This window comes from Pezoporus wallicus, unplaced genomic scaffold (assembly GCF_028554395.1).
Source record: "Pezoporus wallicus isolate ANWC-B61680 ecotype Strahan unplaced genomic scaffold, APGP_CSIRO_Pwel_v1 contig_3952, whole genome shotgun sequence".
NCBI lineage: Eukaryota > Metazoa > Chordata > Aves > Psittaciformes > Psittacidae > Pezoporus > Pezoporus wallicus.
Window position 1 is genome coordinate 9,811,781 of NW_026635034.1, and position 23,335 is coordinate 9,835,115.

At 35.6% G+C, this 23,335-nt stretch overlaps 1 protein-coding gene across 2 annotated transcripts in view; it reads left to right on the plus strand.

Annotated features, from left to right (window-relative positions):
• Positions 1 to 23,062, plus strand: part of UNC13C (unc-13 homolog C) — a 145,923-nt gene extending 122,861 nt beyond the window's left edge. For both annotated transcript variants that reach the window (XM_057397818.1, XM_057397826.1), the window contains 9 exons: positions 2,605 to 2,693; positions 4,928 to 5,077; positions 6,593 to 6,716; positions 7,889 to 7,945; positions 9,073 to 9,153; positions 13,330 to 13,477; positions 20,269 to 20,361; positions 21,102 to 21,261; positions 21,831 to 23,062. In XM_057397818.1, the coding sequence (XP_057253801.1) occupies positions 2,605 to 2,693; positions 4,928 to 5,077; positions 6,593 to 6,716; positions 7,889 to 7,945; positions 9,073 to 9,153; positions 13,330 to 13,477; positions 20,269 to 20,361; positions 21,102 to 21,261; positions 21,831 to 22,116 (1,188 nt within the window). In that variant the 3' untranslated portion in view covers positions 22,117 to 23,062. The remainder of the gene's footprint in view (positions 1 to 2,604; positions 2,694 to 4,927; positions 5,078 to 6,592; positions 6,717 to 7,888; positions 7,946 to 9,072; positions 9,154 to 13,329; positions 13,478 to 20,268; positions 20,362 to 21,101; positions 21,262 to 21,830) is intronic.
• Positions 23,063 to 23,335: the final 273 nt, after the last annotated feature.

Sequence of the window (23,335 nt, forward strand, 5' to 3'; positions counted from 1 at the left end):
CACTGAACGCCTTAGAAAAATGAATTAATCTCTTTATCACTGATTTTCCTCACTGGAAAACCTACCTCCTTTACATAGTGGTTTTGAGAGCTATATGTAACTGTCTGCAGAAGGGAATGTTGTGATGTCAATCTGCATATAAGTCTTGCAGCTTGACAGCTTCATTAAGCCAAACCGTTTGCACAGCTGCAATAGTGCATTTGTCACACCACGCTTTCCTGAGAATAAGGAAACCTGGTATAAAATGTGTTAGCAGGAGTTGCTCAAACCACTGCTGAAATAATAGAGCCTTCTAAAGCACAAATAAAATTCCCTTTTGAGCTTGTTGTTGCGAAACTGTGATGATTTTGCACAGCTTTGTCATGTTGGGAACCACAGCCTTTAGGAATATTTGAGGGAGAAAGTAACCCTTCCTGCTTCAACTGCAGTGCGTTTTCTATAGAATTTTGGATTTTAGTAAAGCACCATAGCTGCTTTGCTTAAAATATGTTCAGTATTAAAAATATCAATAGATTAATTTATGCATGAAAGATAAGTTGTACAGAAGATAATCCACAGTAGTTAGTGAGTCATGTGCAGAGGTACTGAAAAAAGACATCTCCACTGCACAAGGCAATCCTAAAACCATTTTTACCAGTTGTGAGGTCCCCCCCCAGAACTTCTCAGTACAGAATCACCATAACAATTCCCATCTTAGCTGCACGATAGCAGAATGGCTGTGGTATATTTGGATGATGCCAGTTAAGGGCTGATACCCTATGATTTGCCCTGGGAACTCGGTAGCACATGAAAGCACATGGTAAAATAAATGAAAAGTGCACATTTTAGTCCTGGTGAGGCACTCGAATTACCATATTGTCCAGTAGTTAAACAAAAATAACAGTAGCATTTAACACGTTCTTGGCTAGCACGACATCCTCAGTATGTAGCCCCTGGATGGTCAGCCCGCATACCTCTTTATATTCCACTCCTGCCTATGACACTGCATTAATAAGCATGAGCATGTGTATACACAGGGCTGGATGTTCTGCCAGATGTCTCCAGCTGTGCACACACAAACTTGTTCATGCAATTTGTGAGCACAAAGCCCTCTAAAAACGTCTAGAGCTTGCATGCACCTTTTTATAATGTGTCTTACGTCCACAATCTGATACTAGTATTTAATCCAATTTTGGCCAGACTAAGTCCAGTTCCAGGTGAATTTAGCAAATATATTGTGGTTTCTGGTTATCACAACAACTTCTGATAAAAAGTAACTACAGTGGCCTTTGCAGGCCCAGTGATAGGATGATTCTCCAGCTTATGCATGATCTGCTAAGAAATTTTAAGTCTTTTGCCTGCCTGGTATTTTGTGTTTTCTCTGATGTGTACAGTGTTCAGTGTTAATGCTTGTGTGTTCGGTATTTGTTAAATGCTAATATCCTAGCGGTCCTAAATTTGTGTTCCATATGTATCCCACCAGAGGCAGTATAATTCTCTAGTGAAATGAAAGATATGAAAACACAAATAGAGACAGACCTGATTATGTATTCTGAATGTGCAGCTTCCTTTGAAATGTCAGGAGATCTGTGCTGGGCCTTCCTGCAGAACAGAGCGCAGAATTTGAGGATTTTAAGTGAAAATCATTCCTCAAGATTGTTATGTAGATAGCTGAATGACCTGGAACATCAGCTATTAACTCACATTCAGCTGTTGATCCTGATGATCATCAGCCACATCCCGCAATCGACTGTAACTATTTTTCCCAAAAGCTTAAGCTCAAAGAGACAAAAAGTCATACTATTTTTTTTTTAATTTGAAAAAGAGCACTTAGCCAATAAACAAGTTGCAGATCAGTATCACAGAGAACCTTTTTGATTAAATACCTATGCACGGATCCCCATCCCTCTCAATGCAGAAATCTATTTCTCCCCTGCATTCGCTTCTTTCCTGCGTTTAAAAAAACTCGTAACAGATGTACAAGAGCTGTTCTCCCTGTGCATCACAGTGTGTTACTCCATGCTTGAATTATGTATGCCTTAATGGCTTTTAGAAACACAAGTACTGTAGATCCCCCTCCCTCACATTACGTCAATAGGAGTAGCATGGATAGTCTTCAGCCTACATTTTCCAGTGCTGGCTATTCTGTCTCTACACTGCATTATTGGGAGTATGGAAACATCCTCGACACAAATCACAAAAAAGTTACTGACAGTGGTGAAATGTAAAAAAGTAATTAAAAGATAAAGACGTGCAGTGTTATTAATGCAGGTACTAATTTCTCATGGTCTTTCTCTTGGTATGCCTTGTGAACGCCATTTGTCTGCTAATAGTAGTTCTGGTTTTGTGAGTGCTAACAGAATTTACACCATCCTATAGAAAGACATTGTTTAATGGCACAGTTTTGATTTCTAATAATATAATTTTTCACTTCTGTATTTTTCTTTAAGTGGTAATTGGATTTTTAGGCCTGCTAAAGTAACCCTGTGTTGTAAGAGGTGTTTCCACATTTGGTGTTCCATAGTGCAGTGTACCATTGCACGTAATTCCCAATTCATTAATTGTAATGGAAAACCCCAAAACATAGTGTATAAGTAGAATATAACATTACTTCTCTCTTTACAGTTGGATCCTGAAGCTAGTGTTCTTCTAAAAGAACTTCAGGTGAAACTTAGCAACGTGTTGGATGAACTCAGTGTAACATACGCTGCAAGGTAACGAACCTGTTTTACAGCAAACCTTAGAGAAATATTCCTCTTCAAAAATCTACCTCGTTGATTAAGTCTGGGTGGTTGTTTGGATGTCCTGAGGTGAAGCTTGCTTCTTCCCTGATGAAGTGGTGTGCACTTGTGTGTGTGTATGTTTAGACTCTGAAACATACAGCAGTAACTTCGCTGTAAAGAAAACTGAAAATCATCTGTGGGCATGAACATGTTACAAGGTGAGGCTGATGGCTTTTGTTCTGCTTTTTGGAAAACAAAAATTGCTGGGCTTTTCTTGTCTGATGCTATATTAAACCTCTCTCTCTGGCCATGTTTATGTTACTTCCTGAGGCTGAGACCCTGCTTCAGCTGGGGATGTCTGCCTATGTTTAGCCCGCTTCAAGTGGTCACAGGGAAAGGCCTTCTTTGGGTCACCAGCTTGCCTGTAGCTCTGCAACAATTGTCTGATGAGCCTTACTCTCAAAATCTTTCTTTAATCAGAGTGCCTGCTGCAGTCCTGAATGAATATGGTGCTGTGCCAGCAGTGCCTTTGCTATAAAAAGCTGTAAGATATTTTTGCTCCCAATTAGAAAGGAATCTAAGAAAAGAGGAATTAGTGCTGTAGTGGTATTCATTAAGCAAAGTCTGCAGTTGCTTTTTTAATCTATTGAACTGGCTGGGTGGCCAGTGTGCGCTTTTTTCTGAGTGTGCTTAGTTCATCATATTGTCTCCCTTTATTTTCGCCCCCAGCCCTGGTTCTCAGATCATTGACAGTGCATGAATATTATTTCTTTCCAGGGCTTCTTTCTGAATGAACCAACTGGGTTTTTGCAAATAAAACCAGGGACAGTTCAATCTAGGATATGCTCCAGGTAGCTACAGCACTCCTCATGGGTCAGTTTATTGCTGGAATTTGTGAGGTTAACAATATTAGAAAGATGGGTGATGACAAGAAAAGCCAGTGCACTATTTTGGCTTTTATTGGAGGGATCAGTCAGAAGGATTTACATGAGCGGCTTCAGTAACAACTTCATGTTGATTTTATCTAGGGCTTTGAAGTGTGTAGGCAAGTACACATCCAAATGTACTTCAAAAAGTTTCCAGTGCTTCCACATGGAAAATTGGATTCTTTTTTTATGATTAGCCATGTAGCTGGAATAGCTCACTGTCTGATTGTAACATTTCTTTTCTCTCAGTAAATTCTTTCACATTCCTCAAGTTAATCTCTGCCATTTATTGTTTCACATTAATAGGCCTGGTGTATTTATGGCCTCCATTTTGCACTTCTGTTCATAAATAAACCTAAACAAATTCAGTTCATCATGAATCAATCCATAAACCAAACTACCATGTGTGCTGAGACTTATTCTGCCTCGGAACTATTGACTGTGATGAACCGCTGTTCTGCATTGTTTAAATATATCGACTGAAGACTGTATCACATTGATGACACAAAGACTGTCAGGCACGTTGCCCAACCAGATCAATTAAGAAATGGAACAGTCTTCAGAAAAACTGACCAGATACAGGTTGTGCAGGAAGAATTTGTTCCCACACACCTTGAAGTAGAAAAGATTCCTTCCGGGAGGAAGAGTCTGCCTTCTGTTTAGGGGGTTGGCGTTGTTCGTTTGGGGGTTTTTTGCAAAAGAATATTTTAAACAGCCCAAATGTTTTAGCTCTGTCTTGTTGTGAATAAATACACAAGCTTCTGATGGTGCTGGCTCTGTGAAACTTAGGAAATGGTCAAATAGAGCTAAATGGGGTGAAATCAGTAGCAGTTTTCTATTTGACCTCAAGAAAAGGATGAGAGCTTGGTTCATACGAACCATCAAGAGAAAAATAATTTATAGTCAGCTGTTCCTATTGCCCTTTCACACAAAAATAAAACCTTGGGAAGTTGTTGCTAGTTGTTAAGTCGGTCATAGACTGAACTGCAGGTTCTGGGACCCCTATGGCTTCCAGAAAATAACTACTTGGCACACCTATAAGGTCATGAAAAGCACAGTGACAGAGCAGAAACGGGGGGGGATCAAAACAGTACATAAATTAGTTCTATGAACTGTAATCCTTAGGGAGGTGTTATTTTTCATCTGTAACACCTGCAGTATCTTGCAATTGTGAACTTTCCATCATTGCAGAGAAGATTCAAGTCTTGTTGAAGAACCTGATACAAAATGGTAAATGTTGGTTTCTGTCAACGAATTTCGTCATTCTCTTCTTTTCTTTTTTTTTTCCCCATCCTGTAGTTTCCAATTGATTATTGAAGATTGCATAAGACAAATGAGCAACGAATTGAATCAAATGAGAGGAAATGGGAATGCAGCAGCCAACAAGAACAGTGCAGCCATTGATGCTGAGATTGTGCTTCGGCCTCTCATGGATTTCCTGGACAAAACGTAAGTGCGGCAGACTAGGAACAGGACACTACAGTCAGGCATAGGTGGTTTTGCCCTGAAGCATCATTAAGACCTAGAAACATGTTGTAGTATTTTTAATATCTGTAGTACTTGCATGTGTGCAGAGTACTAGGCTTAATCTGTTTGCATATTTTGCCTGGGTTCCTGGCCCAGAAGAAATTTTAGCTGCTTTGTCTGTGTGTGTCAACCTATTTTTAGCAGTGTACCTCGTCCCATGTGTTAAGCTAAAAGAGGGGTATGTGTTGCTTTCAAGCAGTATGATTTTAAATATTAACTGTCTTTGAGTTAAAACATTTACTGCTTGCACAAGTCTTGAAGAAAAGCCAGAAGTGTTTATACACATACATAGGCTGTCCTAAGCTCACTTAAAAAACTGGTGAGCTGACTTTTTGCTTGTCAGGTTCAATCCCAAATTGCCATTTCTCAAAGTTGACTTCATAGCTTCTTAGAGAGTTAGTTGAATAATGGCATAATGGAAACTGAGTTTTAAATTACTGTCCGAATAGAAAATACTCCTCACCCCAGGAATGGTAAGTGGAGTTTTAGCAGATGCTGAGCCCATGCACAGAAAATAAAGACGTGAAAAAAAAAAAACAAACCCAAACCAAACCCACAAACCAAAACTGTTAGGGAGTATCACCTTTCCTTCTATAAGGACTACAGACATAGCATGTTAATATGGTCTGGGTTTCCATTATTTCTTAATTAACGTTTTAGTTATTTGCTTACAAGGGAGTAGTAAGAGATGCTAGAAATATGAATTGGCATATTTATGATGTGATGTGTATAATGATGTTACAATATTTCTTTACATGAATAGTTACAATTCTGTAAAATTACCCACCAAAGCATTTGCATGATATGAATATGAAATATTCCTCCTATGCCTGAAAAAGGCAGCACTTTACTCATGACACTACTTAATCATGGCAATACATACAAGATGGTTTATGAATATGCACTTAAAGAAAAAAATGTAAGTATGTGGACCGTGTTAGAAATACATGATGTGATTGCACAGACTTGCCAGTATATATAGAATTAAATGCTTCCAAATGATAGCCCTGAATTTGCATTAGCTATCAGCACTCAATTCTACATCACAGTAGAAACACAGGACAAAGGAGATGTTTGGGTTTTATTTTTAAGACATAAACAATGTAATAAAACTTTAATTTAGGGGCTTAGGAATGCTAAATTGTTTCATCCATCAAACTGCATAACTCAGCATTATTTTGCTTTTTTTCAATAAATATATAGCAGTACTATAATAAGTATCAAATTGGAAAATGGAGATTTACATGATTTTATGATCTGCATGTGTTTTCTTTTTACCAAAACTATTCACTCTTAATATGAAAAATAACTAATCCATTGAGAAATACTCATTGGTAGAGAAAAGCTAAACCATAATGTCCATTAATCTGAGTATATGTGATACCCCACCTCTGAAGTCTTGATGCTGGAGACTGGTTTGTGTTTTGTTTATTCCAGTTTAAGTGTCTCTGCGAAAATCTGTGAGAAGACAGTTCTGAAACGGGTTTTAAAGGAGCTCTGGAAGTTAGTCTTGAACAAAATAGAAAAACAAATTGTGCTTCCACCACTGACGGACCAAACTGTAAGTGTCCCGGCACATTACTGGATTAGTGCTTGTATCGCATGTAATTGCTACATTTTACCAGTTGTTGGGTTTTATTATGGTAGCCTCTATATAAAGTGTCCCTGTTGGCAGGCATGGTGAAAGGTGTATAGCCAGTTGCCTTTAATTTGCTAGCTCTGTTTACTGCTGAACACAGTATTAAACAAAATCAATGAAAAGCAGAGTATTGTAAGAGAAACGTTTCCCTTTTGTAGCCTTGAATATTACTTTCTGTCTGAGGTGAGAGGTACAGACATTTGGATTTGTTTATTTTGTAATTTTGGGGTATATCTTACTATTGTCACTCCTAATAAATACTGACAATTTCAGCTATGGTTCTATATCACATCTTTTGCAATTGAACCATACAGAAGCATTTTTTTTTGTCTGGAAACTGAAATGTTTTGGAGCAGAAAGTTTAATGAAAAGTTGGTCTGCATTGTGCTGTGTAAGTGGGACTGGCTTCTTTTATCCTGAAATCCAGATATTCAGAACTATGTCTTGCTGAACTACCAAATAATGCACTAGTAATTGTATTTCTTGGAGTAATTGTGATAAACACGTAACCGTGGATTCTGTTTGTCTAAGACAAACATGTAGTCATTGGCCTTTGGTGACATTCCAGGATTTGGCTATTGTAAAATATTGGTTTAAGTTTGTAACACTGGTATCTTTTCTTAAAAAAAGAAATGGTTTTGGCTTAACAGCACACTGTTGTGCTGTGTGTGACTCAACTGAGATGTCACTGTAGACAGTTAAGCTTTTTCAGCTTCCTTTGTGCTGAAGTATTTGTTTATATTAGCACCTGAGTGCTATGATTATGGTCAGATCTCTCATTGATATGCTCTATAAGAATAATTCCAGCCTTAGCTTCAAAATTTTAAATGGAAGAGACAGGAGCACAAGAAACCACTATCAACAGAACACGCAATATTTGTATCAAATATGTGATACCAGAGGGAATGCTGCAGGCATTCAACCACTTGGCCTTATCAACTGGATGAAAATACGTCTCGTGTAATTGAAATTTCTATTTAGCTTTGCAAAACAGTGGCTTTGGCTGATGTCCTAGCAGAAAATAAGATCATGTTGACATAAAAAGCAAACACGCTGTAGTGAGTCTGTTTCCTGAATTTTCTATGTGATTACAGGGGCCCCAGATGATATTCAGTGCAGCCAAAGATCTTGGACAACTGTCAAAACTCAAGGTAATGGGGCCAAATGAAACTGTGAGTGGCTTGCTCTAATGAAAAGAAATGAATGAAATATTAGTGACTATAAGGCCATGCATGATTCTTGTGCTTATTTACAATAATATTGCTTATTTACAGTTATTGCTTATTGCTTATTTACAATAGTAAGATTGAATATGGCAGAAACTATTAACAGGTGAATAATGATTTTCCAGTCTCATCAAACCAAATTAAGACGATAAGAATGTATGCTTTCTATGGTAAGTCATCACTAGATAGATGAAGAAGAGATCATTGCTGTGTTGCACAAATAGGTCTCCTAAGCATTAAACATCACAAATATGAGATCTTTTCATTGCCTTTTAGAACCAGTTCTTTAAAAACTCTAAGGTATGGATACAGTAATTTTTCTTTCTGTGTATTATTTATGGTGTGTATTGAAATACAGGATGTACCTCTACAATGAACTCATCAGCACTACAGTACTGAAGTCCGTAACACACTTGATGGAGAGCTCAGTCACTTGATATTGATGTCACTTTGTTTGCCAATCAATTTTCCATTAGGATTTCAGTTTTGAACAGAAATGTGGTAATTCATGCTTCTATGAACAATTGCTCAGTTTGCTAGAGGAGTTAAAATACTGCCTAAGTAAATCAGAGGATGCTTATTTTAGGAAAAGATTTCACATGAGTGTAGTCACTTTATAAATCTTTAACTTCTGTTCTAATAGGAAACCCTTTTTAAAAAAACAGAGGGCACTAACAAATGTTAGTTAAACTGTCAGGTTTATTAATACAATTATCTCAGTGTCATCTAATTATTTAAATGTAATACTTAATCTTTTCCCTGTCCCCACCCCCCCCAAGAGAGAAATACTATATCTTAGGAAAAGAAATAAAGCTACACAGGTGCTCAGTATTAAACATTGGTTCTTTATCCCTCCAGCCTGTGTTTTCAAGAAACATGTGATTGCTCTAGGTTCTAATTTGTTGTAAAAGAAGTATGAAGTTGAATTAATCCCTCTTAATCATAGAGGCTTGAGGAGCATTTGATGGCTTGCTTTGTTTATTTGTTTTTCCAAGCACAGACAGGCCACAATACTGTCTCAAAACCAACTGCAGTCTTAACTTGCTTTGCAGGACCATGTGATTCGAGAGGAAGCCAGAAGCCTGACCCTGAGGCAGTGTGCAATAATGGAAGTGGCGCTAGCAACTATAAAGGTACAGCTTTACATGTTTTTCTGTTCTGTGTTTAAATGACCAAGAGCATGATGGATGTAACCTACAAAATCTAATACAGAATGGGACCTTAGAATCATAAAGATCCCTTTAATGTCAAGAACCATTTGAAACAAAGCTCCTTGTACTGGCTTGAAAGCAAATGTCTGAGAGTCTGCTTGCAGAAAAGTCAGAAAAAAATACTCTACCAGTTGCAGACAGAATATGTTCCCTGAAAGGAATTGGTGGCCAAAGCTTATCTGATTCGTGTTCCTTTAATGCTTAGACTTAGTGCAGCTGAAGCAGCTGGGCTAAATCCTTATTATGTTGCAGCATAGCCTCTTTTTCTCCCACAAAGGAGACACTGAGCCTGAAAAGTGTGTTTATTCCTCACTGCACTCTCCTGCAAATGTGTATGACGCATGTTTTTTTGTAGAACACCAGAAAATAAGGCTTTTAATACAATGCATTACTGTGCGCTCTCTTAAATTAAAAGTGCAGTTGAATTTTATCAACCTTTTGCAGTTTGGAATTCACCACAGAATTTACAGTCCCTCATAAATAATTTGAATTAATTTAAAGATGCTTTTTAATTATTCTACACATTGGTCCCTTTTCAGTGGGAAAAAAAAAACAGAGCCATCAATCACACACCTGTTAAAAAACATTTCTTATTAGAGAAAATCCCTCCAACCTTACCTGGTGCTAATCTCATTACTAGAAATACAGATCAATTTACTGGTAATTGATAAAGTAACTCTAAGACTTAACGTGTCTGACAGGATGAAAGCATCAGGCCATAAACCAGATGAAATGTTATGGAAAATTTTTCTTCACTTCCACTCATTTTATTGTTATTGCATTATGCTCCAAATGTAAAAATAAAGAGATTAACAAAGTCCTTTTTAATTTTTTTTTATTAAAAAAATTGAGGCTTTTATACAGTCATCACAGATGTGGTTTCTGAAGTCAAAAGAAGCCATTTGATGTATTTATCAATCTTTTTCACATTGGCCTGAATCTTTACTTGCTGTAAATATCTTGAAAGCAATACATTTGTAGAACAACAAGATATTTTTATGTCTGCTGCTGAAGAGACAGCACATCAGGAAAGTAAGGAGTTTGCTACTTAAATATGAAATTGAAGCTTATATACATACTGAAGTGGACGTATTCATGATCAAGTCTTGTGCAACAAAATAGCATCTCAAGGGAAAAGAAAGAAGTATCAGAGAGGGCTCCTAATTGCCATTTTTTGTACTTGCAGTAGAATTTATATTTCTTTCAGAAATAAAAATAGTATTTGGTGACTACTGATATTGTGAAAACAGAAATGGAACAAAATGCTGAAGTATTGTGTGCTCCCAGAGCATGGTTTGTTTAAAAGCAAAAGAAATGGCTACCCAAATAAGAATAAGAAAATGATAAAAATGGCATATGGTATCTGTTCAAAAATGAAGCAACTGATCATTATAAGAGAAGGACTGAGGAGGAGGTTGATCTCTATGCTTGCAGTCTTTTTTTTAACTTTCATTAGTCTAATTTTTAGTACCAAAAATTAATTTGCTGAGCAACTTGGAATTTACTAGATGATGGTGGTGTTAATGCTTTGAAGAACATAAAGGAATAATCTCTTTCATCTTAAATGCATGTAGTATATCATCAGTCTTAGAGAACCTTGCCAATTTAAACTTACATTTTTTAGCATAATTTGCATTTTATTGTCAGGAGAAGTGGCTTTCTGGCCTATTATCTCAAACTGAGTTCTCTCAGCTATCTTGTTATCTTGGCCAGAGATAATGTCAATTGATAATAGTATGCCGTTTTCTATTTTTATCTTTGCATGCACCCTAAAACCAAAGGCACTCTACAAAGTGAACCTCCCACCCACTATGACTTGTGTGGCATTTGTCAAGTTTTGGCTGTGCCTGCAGCAGCTGCAGCATTGATTTCCACATACTTGACATTATGCACTTATGTCTGCACCTTTCATTTGTCAGTATGCCGTTCAAGCCTCTCTTGTCACCTCTGAGCCTTGAAAACTCTTAGACTGGAGTATGACTGAGTAGCAGATGAACTATTTTAAGGCTTGCATCCCTAAAGAACAGGGTATTAGGTGTCTAACTGAATCTGTAAAACTCTGTATACTCATTTTTCTGTATTTATGATATATTCACAACATTCGTTTTACAATGCTAAATTTAGCCTTTATAGGCAAAAGAATATGTAAAAGCTCAGGAAAATTAGGGTCAGGTGTCCCTGTTTCTTTAAAGGTCTGTTATCATGGAGCTGCTGCTGCAGATAACATTTTATTGGGAGATAGAACTAATTACAAAAAAATCAAATTGATTGTCACAATACCAGGAAATATTAACAGATTTTAACATTTGCTTATAAATTAAGATCCTTAGTGAAATAACGAATACAGTTTTAAACAATTAAGACAGATTTCTTTGGAACATATAGTATGAAATAATTCACGTGGGAAGATACACATTTCATGTAAGATGAGAAGATAATTTATTCAAAACCTCTTAAATTGACATTAACTGCCCACATAGGATTAAAACAATATAAAACTTGTCAGCCTGATGAATTCAAATCCTTTTTTTGCTCCCACGGATTTTCCCCCCCCGTAACAATCAGTAGACATCAATATAGAAATGTAAATAATGACTTTGCTATGAAACATATGTTTATGTTTCATCTCCTGCAAACATCTTGAGGAACAATGGGTGTGTATGGACTATGGTCTGCTTTGTCACAGAGAAGCTTAGGATAAATCACATAGTATATATGTATGTGTGTATGTGAACTGAAATGTATATATTGCATATATCCCTTCGACAACACTACAGAAATGCAGAGACAACAGATTCTACTTAGAATGCCCAACAGTCCCGGTATTGAGTGGACCAATATTGCCTGTCAAGTAGTCACAGTGTTTTCCTGAGAAAACATTGATTGCTTTTACTAATTAGCCATTACCAGGGGCTTTCTATATCACTCTTGAGACCTAAAACTGTAACGTAAATGCTTTTCGAAGTGTTTGAACGAAATACTACTAACGTAGCCAATACATATATATATATATATATATATACACACATATATATACTTTTTTTTCTTTGTAGTTTAAATGCACTAGTTCATCAACCACTGTTTTTATAAAATTTTAGGGAATAATCTTCATTCTGGGAGGAAGAAGGGAGGGAGGAATCTGTCCTAATTTTTGTGAGCTCAGCTTTGGGATTGGAAACAACATATAATACTTGCAATAGTTTACATAGTCATTATGGCATCAAAGAGGTAAACATATTTTGTTCCAAATTTAGCTATGCCAGCAGATCAGGAGTCGTTATTTAAAGTATTTAAGCTAATTTAGCAGGAAACACCACTGGCATAGTGGTTTACTGCTCCATCATTCATCGGTCTGCATAAAGAAAACTACGTAAAGCAAGCACAAATATTCTGCCTTAAAGGAAACACTCTTTTAAAGGGCGAAATGTACACTGTCTTCAAGGGCACTACCAACCTTTTCTCTCCCATCCTTTTCCTATTACAGTTCAGGAAACCCTAATGTGGTCAGACAAGGATGACACGCATGTTTTTTGCATATCCACAATAAACGAGGTCAAAATTGGAATCAAAAAGATAATCACCATGGAAACTGCCACAGAATTTCTTATTATTTCTCAAAGTGTAATCATAATTTCTGGGATAATCACAATGCAATTCTAATCCAAAACTTCATATTCTAGGATCTTATCTTTTTAAGTTTTAACAAATTTTCCCTTTCCTCAAAAATAATACATTCTTGTGCTGTAAACCATGCCTTGCTTTCAGAGAAGATTTTTATATAAAGAATTAAGGCTGATTCCACTCTCCACAACCTAAAAGAACCCAAGTTTTGATATGGAAATACTTGAGATCATGAAGACCAAAATTAAAATGTAGTTTATTTTCTCTCCCACAAAGCTTACATTCCTACCTTTAGAAAGCAGCTCAGTAGTAAAAATTATGATAGTTACCTCAACTGCTGCAATTATAAATCCAGCTCCACATGCCAGCTGTTACTTTTTGAAGTTGTGTAAAAATTTCACTTAACATTGCATCAGTAACGAGGCCTCTCTCAGATGAATTGTCTCTCTGAATAACCATATTTGGTTTTCATTGTAGCAATACTTCCATGCTGGAGGCAGTGGGCTGAAAAAGAATTTCCTGGAAAAGAGCCCAGACCTACAGTCCTTGAAATATGCTTTGAGCCTTTACACACAAACTACTGATGCCTTGATAAAGAAGTTTATAGACACTCAGACATCTCAAAGTAAGTGATCTGTAAGAGAGATATAAGTATGTCAAATTCTATTTTAAATGTTTTCAGTGATTGGTTGCCAATCACATTTTCCAACACTGTGGTATTTTAGAGTTTATTGGCACAGATTTGTCCCTGTGATGTTATCCCCATCAATGGCTATTGTCAATCAGTGGAGGTTATCTGAAGGCAGTGCATTTTTCAGCTTCTCAGTTTACATGAAGAATGGGTCCCATAGCTCTATATGAACACTAAACAGCAGGGTTATTTATAGGAGTACTCCACACACAACCAGGGTTGTAGAGGCCATACCAGAATGCTTATCATAAATGCAGAAAGCAAGTAATTCTATAGAGTACGTTGGCAGCCCTAGATACTTTCAGACCTGAAGGATGTTAATTACTAATCACAAATAACAGCAAAAAGCATGTCCTATCCCTTAAGGTTTCCTTTTGCAATTAATAAATTGTGATTCCATATTATAAAACACACGTACAAAACGCACACCACTTCTAGCATGGCATTTGTACATTCAAAAGGAATAGGTTTCTGTAGGCTAAAACACAGTATTATTTTCCTTTGTGCAATTCAGAATTCAGATTCAAAACCATCCTGCTGAAAATGTCACATCATTTCTTACGCCTACTTATCAAAATTCAAAATTCCATTGCTTTACCAAAAGCAAAGAACATGCAAGATTATAATATTAGGTGTACTTTGAATCTGGACATCAGCAAAGCTGAAGCCGCTTTTTCTTGATCTAGAATTTTGGTATAGTGCATCAAAAAAAAAAACCTGAAACACAAAAGCCTCTTCATTTAAAATATGCATACACATCAATGATGTGTTTCAGAAGAGGACATTCCATGGTTTCAGTAAGAGGGCAAGAGTTCATGGTTACACTCTCAGCAAAGATTCCATTTTCAAAAAGAAGCTATTTCTTAGTATTTTTCTTCTTGATGTAGGACAGTGTTTTCTACTTCCACAGTACATAAAGGAACTGGTTTTGTGTAGATAATGAGCATTATATTCAGAGTTGAAGGTTTCTTCATTCTAGAAACTGCAAATTTTTGCAGAATAGTAATCTTTGACAGATGTGTTTTAAATGTAGTGTGCATTTCTAAAAATGGCCTGTCTGCCACTTACTCCCTTTGGGAAGGAACGCAGTTTTCTGCTTTAGAAAGACTTACCCTGCTCCCAGAGAGGAGAACCAGAAACGTTATATTTGGACAGTTAAGCTGGAAATAGTTTGGGTTTAGTTCTGAATACAGCATGTTACAGTATAAAAAAGCATGAAACATTAGTTTTGCATTTGCAGCTTGCCACAAGATTAAGAAGCCCAAGGAATGACTTCCCAGGCAGTTTCCGTATTAGCCTGAGGATCTCTGTTAATGATTCATACTTTACAACTGAAAAAATTGCTATAGAACTTTAATATATAAGGAATAGATTGTCTGCTCTCCCTCTCAGAAAAGATTAACAATATGGATTTAGGCAGATATTATTAATTAATAATTAATTTTGCTTTTCCTTATGCATACTTTCATTGTAGCTTCAGGACAAAAAATCACCCAGGTTATAGTCACAAGTAGAGATCTTTTATAAATCTTGAACCACAACCATGAATTTCCTGATTTTCATCATGATTTCAGCCTGAGGTTTGTATTCATTCCTGTGCACACATTAGGCATGCCTATATTTGCACACTATCAGAAATTAGCCACTGGGAATGAAAGGTAAGGAAAAGTGACTCACAGCTTTTCAGCATCCTTTAATGTCTCATTTAAAAGAGATAAAAATCTAGTTTGGTACAATATCCAGCATCACAACTGTAATTGTCATTAGCATTTAGTTAAAATGCTCCTATTTACAAGTAAAAATTTTCTCTGAAGTATAATTAGGTTTAAATCTGCCCTCATACTCATTCAGGTCCATTATCAATAGACAGTTGGATGTAGTTGCACTCAAAGCAACGGAAAGATTGCTCTAAATCTAAGGAAAATAACATATTGAATAATAACTATTTAGCCTGGAAGTCACCTTTCAATTGAATTAAGTTATACCCTCACCTTTTAGACTACTTAATTTAAAAGATAACAAAATTAAAAGGAGATTTATAGCTGTGGTTTATCTTAATAACTAATTTAAAGTTATTAAAGTCTTAAATCTTCAGTAATTTTATAAACGATAGCCTGTGTTTGAATGCTTACATTTTGTTACCATCACCAGTAATCAGTTTTAGCAAGTTACATAAAAAAACAGCGCCTCGAACACTGCAGTGCCCTGAATTTACTTTCATTTATTACCCCTAATTTGTCCAAAGTACATGCCACTGTTGCATCTAAAATAGCTACTTATTGGAAATAGAGAAATTCTTTTTCATATACATTTACAGCAGCTTAGTTCTTTTATAAACCTCATTAGAGAATGTTGCTGTTATTGTAAGGTACACGACAGAGCATTCCATAGTGGCAGGACTGCAATATATGTTTTTAGCTTGACTTTGAAGAGTTTGTATAACTTACACAGAAAAATTGATACTCGTCTAGCAACTTAGCTTGTACCACAATCCCTACCTGTGTGTTCAAATGGCTGCAGAAAGCACAGTTATTTCAAATCAGCTGTTTTTTTATCTGATTTCTTCATTCTTACTCTGGACAATTGAAAGGTGAAAGAGGAAGAAGCATCTGAAAGCAAGAAAATAAGCAGAATTAAAAATATTTATCTAATGAGAATGAGTAACTGTAATAGAATGTCCATATTTTCCATGTGAAGCCACCCACATAGGGAAGAAAATTACTTGTTCAACTTAGAAAACAGCAAACATGCTGCAGTTTAGGGCAAGCAGATAACAGAGTACAGAAAACAACAATCATTTAGCAGCTCTTTTATGTGAAAAAATTAAGGGAGATGCTCCCATTGAGTCATGAGATTAAGACTGGACCCTCTTGCTTTCTAAGCTCCCAAAGGAGCTTGCGTGTGGCTGCATCTAGTCTTAGTCTGAGACTTTGACAATGATTTTTGTCTAAAGGGTTACAAGCATACCAGTTCAGCACAGAGGGAATTTTTACACACCCTTCATCTAATAGCAGTTTGTAGGTTTAAGGTGGATCTTACAGAGTGATCAGAAGTTTGCACAATTGCTATAACAATCTCTACACACATACATAAGGAAATACATAGAAAGGTACATGTTAAAAATTCCCCACAAGATCAGTGAAAGAGATCACACCTCGTATGTCAGCGTTTCTCAGCAGGTGAGGATCAAGTCCTGAAGAGTGGCAGACTTCAGCCCAGGTTCTGTCTTTTGGTGACTGTCCCAGTGGTCCCATGATTATCACAACCTTGAGAGTCTGCAAGCTCTGAGGGTGTTGCGCTCAGAGGGAGACGCTAAGCAACACACACTGGCTCAGGAGAGCTCCAAGGGCCTCACTTTGGACCACTATTTATAGGGTATAACAGATGCAAAAGTTGAATATAATTGTGTGAATTAAAAAAAGTAAATTTAAGTAAAGGATTTCTGACAATATATCTGTATGTATTTAATGGATTCTGACATTTGGTCCTTTCAAAGCTTATTGCTTCGTAATAACTGCAGACACTATAAAAGTCTTTGAAATACAAACAGGAGTTCCGTTTTCAAACTTCTGAGAACATATACTGATCTCTTCTGGCCACTGTTTAGACTGCTTCACAGATACCAGCTTCCAGAAATTGAACATATTCTCTTCTCGGAGATATGCAAGTTCTCACATTAGGAGGGGGATATCGTACATTTCCGATTTCTCTTTTAACCTGAGCTGGAAAAGATAATGAATCTAGTTCCACAGCAAGCAGCCAGCTTAGACAAAGTCTAACCCTTATTTTTCTACTGAATTTTGCCTGAATTTCTTAAAAGTTCTAGCTTTGACTATGCCCCCTTATCTCACATCTTTATTCTCTCTAATGCACATGCTCTGACAACCATACACTTAAGGGTCAACAGATCTATAAACTGGACAGAAAGTAGGGCAGGGGAAGTTGACTTTGCTAACTGCAGAGATTTATTTTTTTGAATTAATCAAGTCCTGTGAACTTTGCAAAACCAATGCAAATTGGTGGAAAGACTCACTTACACAGTGGAAAAGTGAGAACACCTGCATATTGTCCTCAGGTATTTTGCAAAAAAAAGCGAGTCCTCCTTACTTTTACATTATGACTGTATAGAAATGTCCCTGCAAGCACCACTAAATTGGAATGGACACTGGACAGACCACAAACACCTCCCCAGTCAGTTCTTATGAAATTCAATGGAATGAAATGAAAAATTGAACAAAAAAAGGAGGGAAGAGGAAGAAAACAAAGAAAAGAAGAATCAAATAGAAAACAATAGACTACAATAGAAAATAACAGAACACAATAGAAAAGACTAAAAAAAGTATATGACAGAAAATAATACAATATAAGACACTAAAATACAAGAGAAAATACTAGAAAATAGTGTAGCAAACACTAGAATACAATAGCAAATAATAAAACCAATATCAAATAGAAAAGACTAGAAGAGTAGAGCAAAGACTAGCATATAATACATACAATAGAAAGTAGAAAACACTAGAAAATAGTATAGCAAATAATTGAATGCAATAGCAAACAACTAAATACAACAGAATACAATAGCATACAATAGGATGCAACAGAATGCAATAGACAATAGAAAATTCTAGAAAATAGCAAACAATACAACTGAATACAATAGAAAATACTAGAAAATTATATAGCAAATAATAGAATATAATAGAATAAAACAAAATAGAAAAGAAACAAAGAGTCTGGCAAACAGAATAGAATGCAACGGCAACCAATAGAGTAGAATGAAATGGCAACCAATAGAGTAGAATGCAACGGCATGCAGTAGACAATAGAAAATACTAGAAAAATAGTATAGGAAAGAATAGGAAGTAAAATTCAATAGAAAGACTACAACACCACAATTCAATAGAAAGACTACAACACCACAATTCAATAGAGAGACTACAACACCACAATTCAATAGAGAGACTACAACACCACAATTCAATAGAATACAACAGAAAATAGAAAAGCCTAGAAGATAGTATAGCAAGCAATAGCAAAGAAGGGAACACAAAGGAAAATAGTATAGCCAAGAACAGAATACAACAGCAAAGAATAGCAAACAACAGAATACAATAGAAAATACTTAAAAATAGTATAGCAAATAAGAGCAAGGAATAGCAAACAAGAGAATACAATAAAATTAAAGGAATAGAAAAGAAATTAAAAAACAATAGTAGAATAGAAAAGAAGAATACCAAAAACACCAACAAAAAATGAAAAGAGTAGAAAGAGGTAGAATAGAATAGAAAAAATAAAAAGAAAATAATAGAATAGAAATTAAGAAATTAAAAAATAGAAAATACAATATTCTGATCTTTCATCCAATAACAGTTTCAGCTTTCTATTACAAGAATAGCTTCTTCCCTAGCTGAAGAACAGTAAAAACATTTCATTATTCTTCTCTTTTGCTATTAGGTGACTGCTGCATAAAAAGAATCCTTGTTTTGCAGGCAAGCCTGTACTATCTCTCTCTGACATACAATTTGCTACTGTCTTTTATTCTTTAGATTGTGAGAAACAGACCCTCAAATAAAGCCTCCTCCAGATTCAAGGATTTTACTTTAAACTACCAGCAGAGAGATATGATGAATATGAAAAGCTCTTAAAGCAGTTTCAGTAGAAAGAATTGCGATCATAAGATAGAAAATTAGATAAATTGATGTTCAGAACATGAAATAATATGTTAACCTAGGATTACACAAACATTTCAGAATGTACCACAGTCACAGAGCTGATAAAAGACAGTTTGTTTGGCTGACTGCAGGGACAGATTTTTTTCAGTACTAGGTATTTGTGTCTTTTTTTTAATATCATCAAATTATTGTTTTTTCAAGGCTGCTACCAAGTTTTGCCATTCTGAACAGTAAATAGGAGACATTTCTGTCCTCAGTACATTCAGTTTATCCTATGCACTCTGTTTCCCTGTGATTTAGATGTTGCAAATTCCTGCTTCTCCTGTTCAGCTTCGCCATTAAAGCTTTTTAATCAGAACAAAAGATTAATGACTTCAAGTTACAGTATGCTCAACTCAGACTTCATAGCCAAAGTTGGCTACACATAGAATCAAAAGCATCATTCATAAAAAGGTCCACTGCCAAAAAAAAATAAAAAACAACACACACACAAACCAAACTGTTCAGGTTGAATTCCATGTATTTTGTCACAATCTGAAAAGGTGAAATTTCACAATTCGAAGAACAAGAGTAATGTTCTAGAAGGCCCAGTCTCTACACTCTTTGATTTACTTTACATCATCAGAAAGCCAATGAAATAAATACATCCTATATGTCATATTAGAGTACTAGCCCAGATAAGCTGCCTTTTGAATTTTAGGTATCCAAAATCTCCAAACACATACTTGCAATAAGATGGGTTGTACATGCAAACACAGTTTGACAAAACCACCAATGTTTGCATTTCTAGATGCAGCCACACCAAATGACAACAACAAAGTTTCAGGTTAAAGGTTTTTTTTATTTTCCTGAGGCACTTCACGTAGACATTTGCGATTGCCACGTACTTTTGTGGCAAAATCACTTACGAATCTGTAACTGATTCCCACTGAAATGTGAAATCTGTCAGAAGCTTCTGTTTCTGACAGAAAATACCACTCGCCTTCTTTCACTGTCTGTTCCTCTTGATGTATTAGAAAGCCAAGTGTGCTAACCTACTAATTACTATTTCAGGTCAAACCAATAATAATTCAGTGGGTGAGATATCTATACAGGTGGATATCTCTACACATCCTGGAACTGGTGAGCATAAAGTCACTGTAAAAGGTAAGTTTAAAATAGTTAAATTCAAAAAGAAAGCAGTAGCAAAGTCCAGAACTCCCAAGCACTATATCCTATCATCCTAAGTAAAACACACCAATAATGAAACAACAAATGTTAAGTGTTACAATACTTGTAAAGCCGTAAGTATGCTTCAGGTGATTAGGCTTATACTTTTTTCTTGCTCAAGAACAGCAGAAGTTAAGCTTATCCAGGTAAGCACTGTCCAAGCTTCTCTGCATAGACCGTTAAAATTTATTATACAAAGTTATGAAGTTACAAGTTCACAGTTGCTAAGTTGCGCTTCTGAATTGCTTGAATATAAGTTAATTTTCAAAAAGCTGTAGCAGAGCTGGGTGGTGAATGATTGCACCAAGATTTTTAAAGTTCCATTTTAACCACATGCCTTTATTCTGCACAACTGCAATTCCAGATGAAATCCAGTATTATTTAGATCAGCATAAGCTCATTTTTTTTAATTACAGTGACGGTAGCAGAAAAAAACCTTTTCATGTAAAGCATTTGTAAAATACATGTTAATATTTGCTACTGTTGTAACTGCAAATAGTCAGACATCTTATCTGGCAGAGAACAAGCAAAGCTTCTCTGAGGCTTGCCAGGTATTGATATCCTATAGGAAAGCTCTCCAGTCACCTTTCATTACCTATACAAAGTCATGCTGGATAAATATTTTGAGCTTTTCCAATGGAATTTTATTCAACTTCATTTCTTTTATTTCTTTATAGTTGTGGCAATTAATAATCTAAACTGGCAAACAACAGCTATGTTCCGACCATTTGTGGAAGTTTGCATATTGGGTCCTAACCTAAGTGACAAGAAAAGAAAACATGGAACCAAGACAAAGAGCAACACTTGGTCTCCAAAATACAACGAAACTTTCCAATTGTAAGTGGTTTTTATCTGTTAATTGCATTTTTTTTTTGCAAATTTTCTTAGAATTTTTTGTGGTGAAACCAGCAAGAACATAAAAGACATCTTAAGGCCATTAAATACAGAGTTCATAGATACAGACACAACTTCAAAATTATTTAGTAATTTGTACCTTTGTTTTATACGAACATGAGTTACAACCACTAAGTTTTTCAACTTACAGAAGGTGGTTAAAATGTACAATTCAATTTGATTCAAAGATGTGGTTATGATAGCTGTAGAACATTTTAGGTATGTTCTAGGGAAATCAACAGTGTTTATTTCAGATATTGAGGAAATAAAGAATGCTCTATTTCAGTTCAGGTCGGGGGAATAGAGAATGCATCATCAGTAGCATCTGCAAGGTTAACTGTTTAGAAGGTTTAAAACTAAATTATATTCTGTTGAAACAAAAAATGGAACTACAAAAGTTAAACTGCCACCATCAATCACTTCACTTCTTACAAGCCTTTTAGAGTAGGCTCATTTCTTAGGAGAATTAAACTGAACTCCTTGTTCTAAGCTCATATTTTTAATCCCTGCAGCATTCTGAGTAATGAAGATAAGCCAGGAGCCTACGAACTTCACCTCTCAGTGAAAGATTACTGCTTTGCTCGGGAAGATCGCATTATAGGAATGACAGTTATTCAGCTGCAAAACGTAGCAGAGAAAGGTAGCTGCGCATCTTGGTACCCTTTGTTGAGAAACATCTCTGTAGATGAAACTGGGCTAACAATTCTTAGAATACTTTCTCAGAGGACCAATGATGAAGTTGCTAAAGAATTTGTAAGACTTAAATCAGAAACAAGATCTCCTGAAGAAACAGCCTAAAATACCCAAGTAATGCAAGACTGTCGCCGCCAAGAGCATAGATACAATGCTGTTGTCAGAATAGTGCATGCATGAGCAATTCTGTGAGAATGTTTAACTATGTTTTCAGTGTTTGCCAGTACTCATGTACTATATTTACAAGATATATCAAAGAGCTGTATGTCTTTTGTACATATTTTGGTCTTTGGTAAAGTATTTGTTCCAATGAAGTGCCAAAACTAAGATTAAGGGTAAAACATTTCATCATATGTTTTTAAATGTTGATTTCACCTCATGACAATTCCTTTATTTTTTAAACATTTATTAATTAATAAATAATTAGCTTTTTTAATTGATTAATTGGTTGTTAAACTACTGTGTTGCTTATTCTAAATTAAGTTACCTCCCTTACTATTATTTAAAATAGACGTACCTTTCTTCAGACCATCATTTTATGCAAGCCTCATTTTAAGTCTTACTGATAACTTTTTCTATCAATCAATCATTACTACAGATGCAGTTACTTATAGAAAGTGTTTGTAATTTTATAATTGCCAATATAAAGTAATGACTTTTGCATAAAAACTGAAAAAGGATGGAAATATTTTATGCTAATCTTTTTCCAACCTTTCATAAATATCACTGTGAAGAAATGCTGTTAAAGCAAGTTCTCAAGAAGCTGTGTTTATCAGAGTTTGTTACTGATGTTTGATATCTTGAGATAACTTTGTTCTTTAAAACTGCCAAGGTAATATCATATTTGTATTAAAAGAGTAAGTCAGTATCCGTAGAGAAAGACTGCTATACAGTACATGTGCTTTTAAAAAATCATTTTTTAAATGATTTGGTACTGTACAAGGGTTAGAAGTTTGGAATTTGTAATGCTGGTTTGTGGTTTGTTTCTAGAAATTGTTGTGAAAAGAAAAGATGCTGTTAGCATTTTCACTCAGAGTTAGTGATGTTGCTGTATATACTTAGCTGTAACATCAGGTAAGTGCTTTTTTTTTTTTAGAAAGGTTAAACAGTTTGTACTTACGCAGCATTACTCTGTATTGCACTAAAGCAAACTCTGTGTCCTGTAAATATACTTAGTGAGAAATTGTAAAATAAAGTATGAAGAAACTGTTTTCTAGCTTTGTCATTCGATATGACTGTGTACCTGTCAGTATTATGTGCATGTGAAGGCCATGCGGTGGAGTTACAATAGAGCTTTATAGTGTATCAAAGAACTTCCAGTGTC